The sequence below is a fragment of the Rhagoletis zephyria genome, unplaced genomic scaffold, assembly GCF_001687245.7.
Source record: "Rhagoletis zephyria isolate East Lansing unplaced genomic scaffold, Rhagoletis_zephyria_1.1 Rzeph_scaffold_15238, whole genome shotgun sequence".
Taxonomy (NCBI): Eukaryota; Metazoa; Arthropoda; class Insecta; order Diptera; family Tephritidae; genus Rhagoletis; species Rhagoletis zephyria.
Window position 1 is genome coordinate 1 of NW_016172305.1, and position 13,246 is coordinate 13,246.

At 37.1% G+C, this 13,246-nt stretch overlaps 3 protein-coding genes across 3 annotated transcripts; 2 read left to right on the top strand and 1 right to left on the bottom strand.

Annotated features, from left to right (window-relative positions):
• Positions 1-81: 81 nt before the first annotated feature.
• LOC108378916 (differentiation-associated protein 1-like) lies at positions 82-1,066 on the top strand. Its single transcript, XM_017635220.1, has 4 exons — positions 82-105; positions 186-587; positions 653-804; positions 895-1,066. The coding sequence occupies exons 1-4, from the start codon at positions 82-84 to the stop codon at positions 1,064-1,066; spliced, it is 750 nt and encodes a 249-aa protein (XP_017490709.1).
• Positions 1,067-3,858: 2,792 nt separating this feature from the next.
• LOC108378917 (uncharacterized) lies at positions 3,859-5,060 on the top strand. Its single transcript, XM_017635221.1, has 4 exons — positions 3,859-3,882; positions 3,961-4,365; positions 4,480-4,607; positions 4,901-5,060. The coding sequence occupies exons 1-4, from the start codon at positions 3,859-3,861 to the stop codon at positions 5,058-5,060; spliced, it is 717 nt and encodes a 238-aa protein (XP_017490710.1).
• A 401-nt stretch (positions 5,061-5,461) lies between these two features.
• LOC108378918 (uncharacterized) lies at positions 5,462-6,339 on the bottom strand (the record flags this gene model as incomplete). Its single annotated transcript, XM_017635222.1, has 3 exons — positions 5,462-5,585; positions 5,673-6,159; positions 6,228-6,339. Coding segments are annotated over 3 exons (723 nt in total), but the record flags the coding sequence as incomplete, so codon positions are not given.
• Between the last annotated feature and the right edge of the window lie 6,907 nt (positions 6,340-13,246).

Genomic DNA, 13,246 nt, shown 5'->3' on the forward strand with positions numbered 1-13,246 from the left:
GGACTTATAGAAAGTACTGCCAAGCTTATTTCGAAGTAAGAGTATTCAACAAAATTTATAAAGTTAAAAAAATATTCGATTATGTCGAAGTCCATTACGCGTCAGGTAAGTGGTACTAAATATCAGTTCAAGAAATATATGCAATTTATTTCGCTCTTCACAACACTTACACATTTCCCATTTAGTTTCTTTTGAGTTTGCTGCTTCTCTGTGTCAATTGGCCGACTTTCACGCACGCCGCCTGCAATACCTGCTCTGCTGAAACTAATCTGGCTTGCGTCTCCAACAGCCAATTTAAGGTGTGCGACAATGGCTCACCAATTGCGAATGCGCTAGATTGCCCCACAGGATATGTTTGCTCCACAGCTACCACGAGCATTTGCCAGCCCAGTGGCGGCGTCGGTGTGGTAGCTGATTGTGCCGATTGTAACACCTGCGATGCTACCAATACGTTTGCCTGCACTGGCGTCGGCACATACGCCTTGTGTCTGGGCACAACGACAGTCAGTAACTTGACCGGCTCCTGTGAGCCAGATCACGTTTGCAGCACTGATTATGAATACATTTGTGGTAGTGCCACATTAGGGGTGAGCCAATGATAGTTAATACATATTTTGTTAATTATTAATATATCTATTTTATTACTGTTTAGGTTGTGGCCACGTGCCCCAGTGTTGATGAGACAGTAACAACAACCACTACTGCGCCCTCGACCAGTGTGACAAATCCGGCCGCGTACTGTCAATCGATGCAACAAAGTGGTCGCTTTCCGGCCGGCAATGGACAGACTACCAGCTGTAGACAGTTAGTACACTGCTCATACACTTATTTACTTACCATGCTGTGCATTTACATTTCAAAATAATACAAATCATTTTTAATTTTTTTTTCTAGGTATGTCTATTGCTTTATTAATAACGGCGTCTGGAGTGGAGTGCTGTACACCTGCCCTGGTGCCACATATTTTAACGAAAGTTCGCGTCTCTGCACAGCCGTCATACCAACACGTTGCGTCGGTACCACCCGGGTGTTGTCACTCAGCAATATGGATGTAGATTTCGATTAAAGTGGGTTCCAGCTAGATTGTCTTAGGTTTTCGAAAGTATGTATGTAGGTATGTAGTTACAAGTATGCAAATATTTCTAAGCAAAAAAGAAATAAAATAGAAAAATAATAAATAGATTTACGAAGTTGGATTTGTTAAATAAATAGGAATGTATGCAATTCATAAGTGTTATCAATTGCTGGCGATGTTTGGATTCTCCGCAGGGTACGATGTATTTCGGAACGGATTGCTTCTCCCTTGTCAAGTTTTGGTTTGAAGACAAACCGGTTTCGGTGTTGCGCCATCGTCATTCTCAAGCAACGGCAATTTTTTTTTATGCATCAAACTAGATAGACGCTTGAAGCAGCCATATGAAGTATACATACAGCATTCGCTTGAATAGCCACATTACCTTCCTTCAGGAATCGGGCTTATATCTCGCAGTAACTTAATTCTCATTCTCATTTTGAAGACAGTTCGATTCTCAATAAAAGTTCTAAAACCGTCGTTACTAGGTGTTTTTTTTAATACAAAGGGTATGCCTTAAAATTTGAAGGCCTTGAATGGGCGCAGTGAGGGAAGCATCCAACGGAACGCCTTAAAGAGCATTTAATTGACATTTTCAGTATCACAGAGCAAGAAAAAACCAAGCAGGCGCACTATAAACTACGCGAAAATACCAAGTCTACACGGAAATGGTAGAAGGTCCGTTGCGAGGTGATACCGAACCGAATTGATAGAAAAAAGTGGTGTTCTTGGCATCACAATGTTGGTAACGAATGTCTCGTGCTTAGAAAATTCCCAAAAAATAAATGCACAACGTTAAGAGCCATGACCGGATTTTGTGCGCCTGACTATAAAGCTTTCACAGCTTTCTTCAGGGAAAAGCTTTGCCATTAATGACTCCAATGCATTCAATGCTTTTATTTGCGAGTTTTTAAAGGATGAATGTTGTTTGATTTCACTTTATGATTGATAAAGTATTACGGCACTCTAAAGTGCAATTTCAAATGCTCCAAAAATTCAAGCGAAATGTTTGCACAACGCACCCCAGAAGGTGGAAAACGAAAATAACAAAGCAAAATCTTAATTTTTGCAGGAGTCAACTTATTTATTGGGAATAAAAACGGCGAGGTGCGAGATTGCCTTAAAAAACAGTATTCTGGATAGGGGTTTCCCCATTCGATTCATATTAAGGAGGTAGTACCTAATAGTTATAGTACTCAATATGTTATAGTATCTATACCTTTAAGTTGTTCAAAGAATCCTCTGATTTTTAGTTCTTATAATCTTTTCATATTAGGTTTGTTCCACAAGCTACTCGAAGTCACATCGAGGTACACATACGCGTTCCACAAGTAAGTTTTAGAGTTTATTTGATATACGCTGACAGTTTGAACTTTGCTCGAGTTTTTCGACAAGTAGCTTGTGGAACAAACCTATTGTATGTATAGTATATTCCTCAGATCGTTGTAAAAATTGAAGATATCACATCATTACTTGCAGTTTAAAGAAGAACAAAAAAAAAAAATACCACTTACTTAGTTTAAAAAACCAAATTATAAAGTGCAATTTTTGAAAACTGTATCCAATTTATGCTAAATTCTATTTATAGTCTGAATTCCTTAATTTACCTACTGCAAAGTTTTAGGGAGCAACCTTTACAAAAACTAAATTGTAAACAGTCTTTTGTTTCTTTTCTTTATCAAAAGGTAAATAGTTCACTTTTTTTTCAGAAATAAAAAGAAAATAGTAGTACAAAATATGGGACATAATAAGCTCACAAGATATACTAGTTTTATTTATTAATAACTGTATCTTAGCCAAACCTAGCCGAAATTTCCTAGGCTTATGTAAAGGTAAAATTTAAGACATACATCTTTACTTGCACGTAGCTTTAGTCTCCATACCAACTTATGACTTTTTACAAAAATAAAGTTACCTTTGTTATGTTTTACTATGGTATTATCTGAAATATAGCAACAAGAAAAAAGACATGTTAACACATGTAAAATGTTATTTTTGGCAAAAAAACGCATTTAGACCATAGTGTAATGGGTTATACATATGTATGTATGTATGTATTTCGCTTACAGTTGCTCATATGTGTACTCTATAAACGAGAACACTATATTTTCCTCCTTTACCGAAAAATAACTTCATTCCTTCATTGTAATAATTTAAATTTGCTGCGACTCAAAGAAGTACGAAACGTTCGAGTTTTCAGAACCGATGAATTTATAACATCTAACTGAGAATCATTCAACTTTAGGAATGTGGTGCATGAATTGGTCGGCGGTCGACTGGAATTAATCGGTTATAAGTACGCAATCTTTCTGCTAGAACATCAAGGAAGAAACTGTTGCAATATCGTGTATGTGATGAGCTTAAAAAAGACCTTCAAATATATTTATTTATTTATACATTTTTAGGATGTGTGTAAATATGTGTATTTTCAGGGAGAACAAAATGTGTTATAAGCAAATGTTGTGGTGACTTGTGACGTATGACCTGCGATAGTTCGTTGTTGTTATTATGCAAATTAAATAATATTTATTAGATATTAAATATTTGACTTTCATATAAAACAGTTAGTTTATAGACGTGGATTACGTTGCAACTGCATTAGATGCACCGATAAGAAAGCCGAGAGCTAGTAGCGGATAGTTTAAATCGAGGCAATAATTCTATTGCATTTTTAGTTGCAAATGAAGCTCAATGCTATTCGAACGCAAGAACTTGTATATGTACTTAGATAATAATAGCCGAGCAATCTGTAATACTAAAGGAAAAAGTTATAATAAAACTCTATTATGTCCGCATTTATTACGTGGCAGGTAAGCGCAAATTTTGGTTCCCACCTGCACCTGCTGCCTTACCTGTAGCCCATTAATACCTACATACGTTTGATCTAGTTTTTGTTGAGCGTGCTCCTACTCGCTGTCAATTGCCCGATTACGACTTTGGCGGTCTGTAATGTGTGTTCTACCACCAATAACCTGGCGTGTGTCTCCAATACTCAGTTCAAACAGTGCGACCTGCAAGGCATACCAAGTGGAGAGGCGACAAGTTGTCTGACAGGCTTTGTTTGTTCCACAGCAACCGCAGCCATTTGTCAGCCCAGTGATGGTATAGGTATCGTGCCTGCCTGTTCCGAATGTAACACCTGCGATGCTACAAATACGTTTGCCTGCACTGGCGTTCGCACCTACGCCTTGTGTCGGGGCACAACAACAGTTAGTGATTCGGGTGGCTCATGCAAGGAATACGAGGTTTGCAATCGTGGAAATGCGGCCATCTGCGCCAATGCCAGTGCGACGGTAAGTGCAATGAGATGTCGGGAGAGTTTTGAAATATTTTAAGGTAGAACTAAATATATTTTTTTTAATTTAAATACCTCATACAATTGCTTTTAAGAATTTTCAATGTTTCAGAATCAACCTTCTTGCCCCACTGTGGTGGAACCAACTACTCCAGTAACAAACTCGGTTGAATACTGCAAATCGGTTCAACAAAGAGGTCGCTTTCCGGTTGGCGATGATCTTACAACCACCTGTAGACAGTTAGTACATTGCTTTCATATTAACTCTGTTCTATAACACTGGGCGACAAAAACAAAAAAAAAAAAATTCGAAACACGCGGAGTAGTCAGTAAAGTCTTGATTTGAAAGCTTACAAATAATCTTCTGTGCAGAATGACTGCAAATAATTCAGAACAACTACGTTCTAAGGGCAATTTATTGCTAAATTACGAAACACAAAATCTTTAATTGAGAAACTTTGAGTTGTGTCGTTATTGCAGAGGACCATCCATATATTTACTTGCCTTAACAAATCGTCTTAATTCTTTTCAAGATACGTCGAATGCTCTTCAATTAACAGCGTCTGGAGTGGAATGATTTACTGGTGTCCTGGTCGCACATATTTTAATGAAACCTCACGACTCTGTACACCCAGTGTACCAACACGTTGCATCGGCACCGTTCGGACGTTATCGCTAAGGAGTCTTGTTTGAATTTTGATTGCAATGAAATCCAAATAGAAATGTAAAGTTTTCTAAAGTAAATTCTAAAAAAAAAAAATTTTTATGGATTTTTTGGGCCGTTAAAAACTTATCCTTAGGGAATGTGTGTACATCATTATGCTAAGAATCTGTGAGTGTGCATAATTAGCGCTCACTAATAGATTGCCTAAATATAATGCTAGCGTGGTATTTATTTATCGTTAAAATTAACGGCAGTGCTATTAACATCTTTGTCGGAATTGTTATCATAATCACTGTTATTTATTGGCTTCATCGTTACCGTAACACCTGCCGCATTCGCTCTTTTTATCGATGTTCACTTACGGCAGTGCTCTTTTCATTTCGCAACTGTATTCATGTTTAAGAACTTAGTTTATTTGCATATGTAATATTCAGAGACAGTAAGTTGGCTTGTAGATGGTACACACTCGATTTTCTATGCTATAGTAAGTGTTCGTCGTACACGAATATTCGATGCCGGTCAAAACACCATTAACGAGACGACAGTGAACGTATCTGCAAAAGATGCAACGTACATAAATATGTACGCATAAGTAATTATAAATATGTGATGCCTTTCTAAATACTACCCCACCACTTTACCTTTTACAGTATGGATCACTAGGCACCGTCGGATAGAGACCAGCAAAACTTTCTTGCGCACAAACTGCATTCGGCGTTAATGGATTATCTGTAGCTGGGCTCAAGGTTGTTGTAGTCGTAGTGCTTGTACTCGAACTTGTTGAAGTTGAAGAAGTCGTCGTAGTCGAAGAATCCACGACATCGCAGGTGACAGTGTACGAACTAGCGGTACTCACACAAACCACATCACTGGTTGCATCACAAACAAATCCGGTGGGACAATAGCCCACCTGACCGGTGGGATGTAGGCCGCCATAGCACATCTGGAAGGTAGTGCGACTCAGGCAGGCAAATAAAGCATTGCGTTGTGCTGTGCATTGCCCACAAAGCGATGTGGAGCCGCAACTCGGCGGACGTGTTGCACTCGCTTGCAGACAGATGGCGTCATATTCGGTGCATTCGAATCCTTCCTTGCAATGATACAGTGTGTCCATGTTAGGGGTACTTTCTACTGACCGGAGTAAGAATGATTTCAGACTATCTATGTATTAACTTGTTGTAGAAGTTTTTACTCACCGCCGAAGCAGAGATAGAAGGACGTTGAATTGATGCAGGCAACTTGATTTGTCTGGCAGACATTGCATTCAGCGGATGTTGCATCAAGGAAAACGCAAAAGCAGAAAGTGGCCTGAAATGGTATATACAATTTTCACTCTAAAACCAACAACTAACAAGTTGACACCTACTAAAATAATTTCGAAAAAATAAGAAATACTTATACGCCACCTTCCGACGGCAAATGTTTTTAGGTGGGAAGTACTATGTAGTATTTATTTTTACAGCTAAAAGTTATCTGGTGGGAGTTACTTCCTGGCATTCCAACCAAGACAAGCTTAGTACTGTTCAGGCGGAAGAAAAACGAAAAAAAAAATCCAGTGCTTAGAGAAATGTTTTTGACTGGAAACTGACGAGAAAGACTCGGAGAACATTTGGCCGAGCTTTGGTACGTTCGGCCTACTCTGGTTAGATGAGAGTCATTATCATATAGGTGTGAGCAAAAAGCACTATGAGTACAACGTCTGGAATTTCATATTCTGAGCGGTGCCGAGGTGTCCCTACAACGGGCTGCCGGGCATATGTAATTAACAGGGAAGGTGTCGGAGTAATTGCTAGTACTTTTAATAATTACAACTCAGTAAATTTTTCAAGAATTTGGTTTAAGATCGCTGCATCTCAGAATCATTGAATCATTTGCTGAGATTGAGCCAAATTCTGAGATAGAGCGCTTTTCAATTAAATTCTGAAATAGGGCGTTCTTGAGCCATTTCTTGAAATCTCCCACTCAGCCGTCGATATAGGGTCGAACACAGCATGAAAATAGTTTAGTTTCTAATATTTAGCGCATATATTTTTATAATTTTTTTTATTATATTTTTGGCAGGGTGTCAACACTTTTGGTAGATTTGAATAAAAAAAAGTTGGTTGAACAGATATTTTCGAAGTAGCCACACTGAACTCAATATTGAGCGTTATGCCACGTTACTAACTTAGTTACACATATCTATTTATGGTGTTTTCGTTGTTGAACGTACTTGTAGAACAAATAACAGCCATTTCCGGACGTCACATTGCGCCATTTTATTTCACAATCAGCAAAATTGGCTTATCAATTTTTTATTTCCTTTGATATATTTGAAACTTTACTAGAAAGAGTATTTATATTTTTTCTTTATTTAAATACTCATACTCGTATGTACAAACAAATAAGCGAATCAGTGCACCTTTCCGTTAGAGAAACCATTTAACAACTGTTGGCACTAAACTAAAAGTTTCTACTTTCTATGTTTAACCGTTATGCTAGACATATTTTTGTTTAGCTCTCTTCGTCTGTAGGCGTCTTTTTATACATACAAAATTCCTGCTAATTGGATTGTTTATTCTTTTAATTTCGCTCCTTAAAGTCTGAAGTTAAGTCTTCTAACTTATAGTTATTATGTACATACATATGTGTGTATGTATGTATGAATGCGTATCCCGCTAATATGCTACGTCATTGTAGTGAAATTCGTAACCAGTGAAATAAAACGTTTAAGTGACCTTACTTTATTGTACTACGAAAATTTTAAAATTTTTGCTGATTTGTCGATCTAGTTCGAACAATAAATGCTTTCGAGTTTAGAGTCCTTCCAACTTAGGTGTTTTAAAGATACCCGTTTACCATATAATATTTTTTTAATGAACAGTTCAACAGCGATTGTTTGATTTTGAACTGTTGCCCGAATCGCCAAAGCGATTATTTTTTGTTACAGAGACGAACTAGTTGAGCCGCGGAAGGAACTAGTTTAATGTTATTTACGCGGTGTGATTTCTACCTTTATGTCTTTATCTGGATACATACATATGTATGTACATTAGACTGCATCACTCCACACACAAAAAAATCGGTACTGTGTTTCCAGTGGAATTATAAAATCTATTATATTTTAAGATGCCCACCAAAATATTTCGGAAAAATATTAAGATTTACGGGAGCTGGACAGATTTGAAACTCCAAAAATGGAGTTTTTATGAATAAAAATAGTTTATTAAAAATTTTTTTTTGAAAAAATCCCCTCAAATGACAAACCGGTTAAAGTTTCAAAAATTTACATGAAAATATTTTGAAAAAATTTTAATAAATGTTCAACGGAATCGTAATATACTACCTCATATATATATATATATTATTAATTACGAAATTTTTGATGCGGTTTTTTAATTTATTTCAAAGATTGTTATAAGAAAAACTTGAATAACGGAAAAGGAAAGGTATTTCCTCGCCCTTTTTATTTCTTTGCTAATAAACTCATTCGAATATGAAAGAGAAGGGAAGGATGAACGTACGTCATTAAAAGTTGAATTAAGAAGTGTTGGTATTTGAAAAAATAAAAATGGGACACGAATGACTTTTTTTTTTGACAGAAATAAAAATAGTGGGAAAATACTGAGACCCCAATGGTTTAAAATAGTTTTGGCCCAGTCAAGTTTTTCGTAAAATGAATCTTTGAAAAAAGTAAAAAACAGCATCAAAAATCTCATTATTAGGATTCCGTTGAAAAGATTTTTAAATATTCTTATGCAGATTTTTCAAGCTTAATCTGTTTTGTCATCTGAGGCAATTTAAAAAAAAAAAACTTTAAGAAACTATTTTTATTCATAAAAAAATCCATTTTGGGAGGTATTTTCAAATCGTTCCAGCTCACGTAAATCTTGATATTTTTCCGAAACATTTAGGTGGACATCTTAAAATATAATAGATTTTGTAGTCCCATGGCAAAAACCGCAAATTTTTTTGGTGTTGCAATCTAATGTACATGTACACATAGTTGAAATGAATAAAAACTCAAACAGTCAAATAAAATAAAATCTAAAACCCACCAAACAATTTGTGTTGCCGGCAATAAGAAAACGTGTTGCCCTCGGAAACAAATTTATTGCCGGTAATATTGCCTTCGAATCGATTTTCTATTACCGGTCGCTCTAAAACGTCCGCTGAAGGCAACTCGCCTGGGTGAGTCGTTTTCTTATTACCTGATGAGTCCTTTTCTTATCGCTTCAGGCGATATTCGGAATAATTTTATTCTTTTTAATACTTCATTTATTTTCTTGTATACCAAATTGCAACTTACAATCGGAATTAATTCATTTTCTCGCTGTGAGGCTTCCTATTTTTTCAATCTTGTCCTTGGGCATAATTTAGATGCTTTTGGCCAATACTATTGACGCCATATTCATAAGTTTCGGAATTTTTGAGAACTTTTTTATTTAAAATTGACATGAATGAAGTGATGTTGCCGATTTGTCACCACAGCAATAAATCGGTGAGTCGCCAATTTGTTGCCATTGACGATTGTTGCCTATTCCTCATGTTTTGCATGGTGGGAATTGTTATGTGGGTGCTAACTGCGAATGTATATGTATATACATTCATATTCGTATATATACAGTGTCGAAAATATAAATAAGGTAAAGATATTTTAGCACTCTTTGGCTACTTCGCTTTCGTTTATTTAGTGTTTATTATTTTTTATAAAAGTGTATCTAGCAGAAACCATGTAAGTCAAAATTTCACACTTTGTACAAAAATTAGGAAAGTTCGACCAAAATTTTGAAAATTTGATTTTTGAGAAAAGTTCTGAGTATACTGGATTTGTTTGAAACTCGCATCCGCCATTTTAAATTTTAAAATTGAAAACCAGATTTGTAATCATTAACCCCAGTAACCCACTGGTAACGAGTTTCAAGCCCTGACAATGCATTAAACGTTCAGTATCAACGTTTTAATTTTACTAATTTTTTAAGAATTGATATCTACGCCATTTTGAATTTAAAAAAATTGACTTCAGATTCGTAATCAGCGACCCCAAAAACTCCCGCCGAAAAAAGCCAGTGATTTTTTTTTTATTTAGCGCCATTTTGGATCTGCCATTTTGAATTTTGAAAAACTGACTTCAGATTCCTAACCCCATGGTAACTAGTTCCAACCCATTGAAATGCGTTAATCGTTGAGAACAATAATTTGAGGTAGCGTTTATGAATTTCAAAAAAAGTTTCAAAAACAAAATAATAAACATTTTTTTAAACAAAGAAAAATATCCAAAACTTACTAAAATATCTCTTCCTTATTTACATTCTCGCCACCGTATGTATGAATGTAGTATGCTTGTTTATTTACTTATTTACATTCTTATAATGCACGAGTTAAAAAAAGAAAGTTTTTTCTCGGTATGAAAATTGAGACATACAGCCTCATTGCGTAGGTCGTAAATAGGCTAAATTGTACGACTCGACAACAGTAGCATTGTCTATTGTCGTAATGAAATAAGTAAACGACCAAAATCGTCGAAAACTATACAGTACTGCCAAGTTTTTCCGTTTTAATACACTAGTCGAGTGGAAATTTTAGGCAATGACGTGCAATTTTCGATACGATTCGACTCTCGAAAAACGACTGGCATTCGACACGACTCTCGCAATGAGGGTGATCATTTATCTACATACATACTTATTATCTACATTCGTCTTTGAGAAGATAACTTTTGATAAACAAACTAAAGGTGATGTTGCAATTGGGGATTAGGTTAGGTTAGGTTAGATTAGCTTCTAGCACGCAAGAAAAGCCCGAAGGCGCACTTTAGCTAAAAAAATCGGCCCGTTATAATATCACCGATGCGAACCGAGAACATTCGTCGAATTTAAATCGGATTAACACTTTGTAGAGCACTTCTTAAATAATCGGTGGCCAAGGCGGGGCAATGGCGGTGATAGTGTTCAATATTCTTTGCCTCTTTTTCATATCAATAGCCTCGACAAAAATCGTTGGTTTCATATCCTAACCTTTTCCCATGTATTGGCGCTTAAACTTTTACTAAATAAGTGTTTAGACGAGCCTCCCCTCCGAATTCACATACCTTAGACCAGATATTTAAATGGCTGAGGGGATTTTGCAGTAACTCGCTCAAAACATGCAGATCTTTAACCGTTGCTTTTTGGCAATTTTTTTTAGAGAGGGTAGGATATATTAGCGCTGAAGGCGTGGTTTAAGTGAGCCCTTACAGTCCGGGAGACCGCTTGACTCTTGAATGCTTGCACAGAGAAAAGCATGGCTCTAATAGCCGAAAATTATGTTAAAAAATACATAGACAAAATATTAATACACATCTATACTCAGTAGCATTCCTCAGCGAGTCCATGGGCAGGTTCCTGGTAGGACTCGTACACCAACTGCTACGAGCCGGCGGATGTTATGATTCAAATGATAGTTGACAGGGGCACATAGGAAGTCTTCTCTTCGTTCCTATTGGATCCCAGATGCAAGCCTTTTTGTGTCTTATGGAAACCTCTCTCGTTTAACACATTGCTTGCCTAAAAACTGTGAGTAGCAGATAAATCCAACGAAACAAATAGCGCTGTAGTTTCTACCAAAAAATTTTGCCCTTTAGTTGTCCTCTTTGAACAAACTCTAAGGAGAGGCCAATGAAAAGGCAACATTTTTTGTAGAAGTTAAAATGTCATAAGTAAACCAAGTGCCGCATTTCGTACGTCTCCAACTAGATGAGACCAGCTTATTTTTCCAAAGTAGAGCCAAGTTATTAAGACTTATTCTTGACAGAAATCGCATCACAGCGAAACTCATTAAGAAAGTCCCAAAAAACGTTTTTATGCAAAAAGGCAACAGGATATCATGGGATGTCTCTCCAAAGATGGTAGAGGGGATATATATACGACAATTGTCCATTCGATTACATTCCATGGGGTCTTAGTTTGGGGGCCTAAACTCAAGAAATGGACTGCAAAGGATACAAACAAGGCGGAATTGTTCCATGCCCACAGATCCCTGGCTCTACCTCCGTTTGGTACAATTGCTTGAGATGCGGTCATTCTCAAAACAATAAAACATTAAGGACGCCTCATAAATGGAGAGACAAGCATGTCAACGACAATTTCGATACCAATCAGTACCGGAGTTCTCCCCGGGCATTGCCTGATGGGAAAACTCGCCACTAGAATGGGTTTGCTGCCGCGATGAGGTGGAAATCGAAAGCGTGGAGCACTGCTTATGCGACTGTCCTGCTCTGGTGAGAGCTCGTCGATGCTCGTTCTTCCATTATTCTTTTGAATGTCTGGCCGAACTGGATTCAGACAGTGTCTACGACTTTGTGCGCTTCATCAGAACTACGAAGTGGTTCCATTTCTAGGATAAGAGGAGGGACATATGGAGTTTCTAATACGGCATCACAACGGGCCCATGGTGGCCTAAGTGTGTCCTTTTCCTGAGGGATAAGGGCAGCCGAGATAACCCAACCTAACCTAACCTAATCTGTGTCGTCCAATTAATGTCCTCACTCATTTTCAATACTAAATTCGAAAATACTGTTACGAACACGACAGATGTGTATAGTGTAGCACGCCTCATTATAAGCCTAATGTAACAGACTTTTTTATAGATAGCTTCAAGCTTAAATGGAGAAACGGAGAAGGAGTTGCTTCAAACGAACTGAGGTAAGATACATATTTTCGACTTCTTCTTCTTTATTAACGGTATAACCGCCTAAGCGATTTTGGCTGAGTCCGAAACAGCCATTTATTTTCTGTGCCACCTGACGCCAAATGAATCCAAGTCCTTCTCTACCTGGTCTTTTTAACGCAGAGGAGGACAAGTAGATTACTGAATGCCGCCGACTTTCAGCTGATGAATTAGCAAGGAAAGGTACGTCTGCCCGTATACTTCCTTGGAAGAACAAGGGTGGTATACTAATGACCACCTTCAAACATTTTGTTAGGACAACACCACTCTAGTAGACAATGAACGCTGTTGAAACATATATACATACATACATATATACATAAACAGTAAATGTATGTGTTTATATAGTATATATGTATAGTAAACTTGTATGGCAGTCTTACGTTGAACCAGTGACTATCAAAGCCTTGAAAGCATTATGAGAATGTTAACGGGCCTTTGGTCTATCCTATGGAGTAACCCCTCAATAATAAGAGCTGCTATTATTTTAATCAATACCGTAGAAAATCTGCTTACCAAACTTTAACGA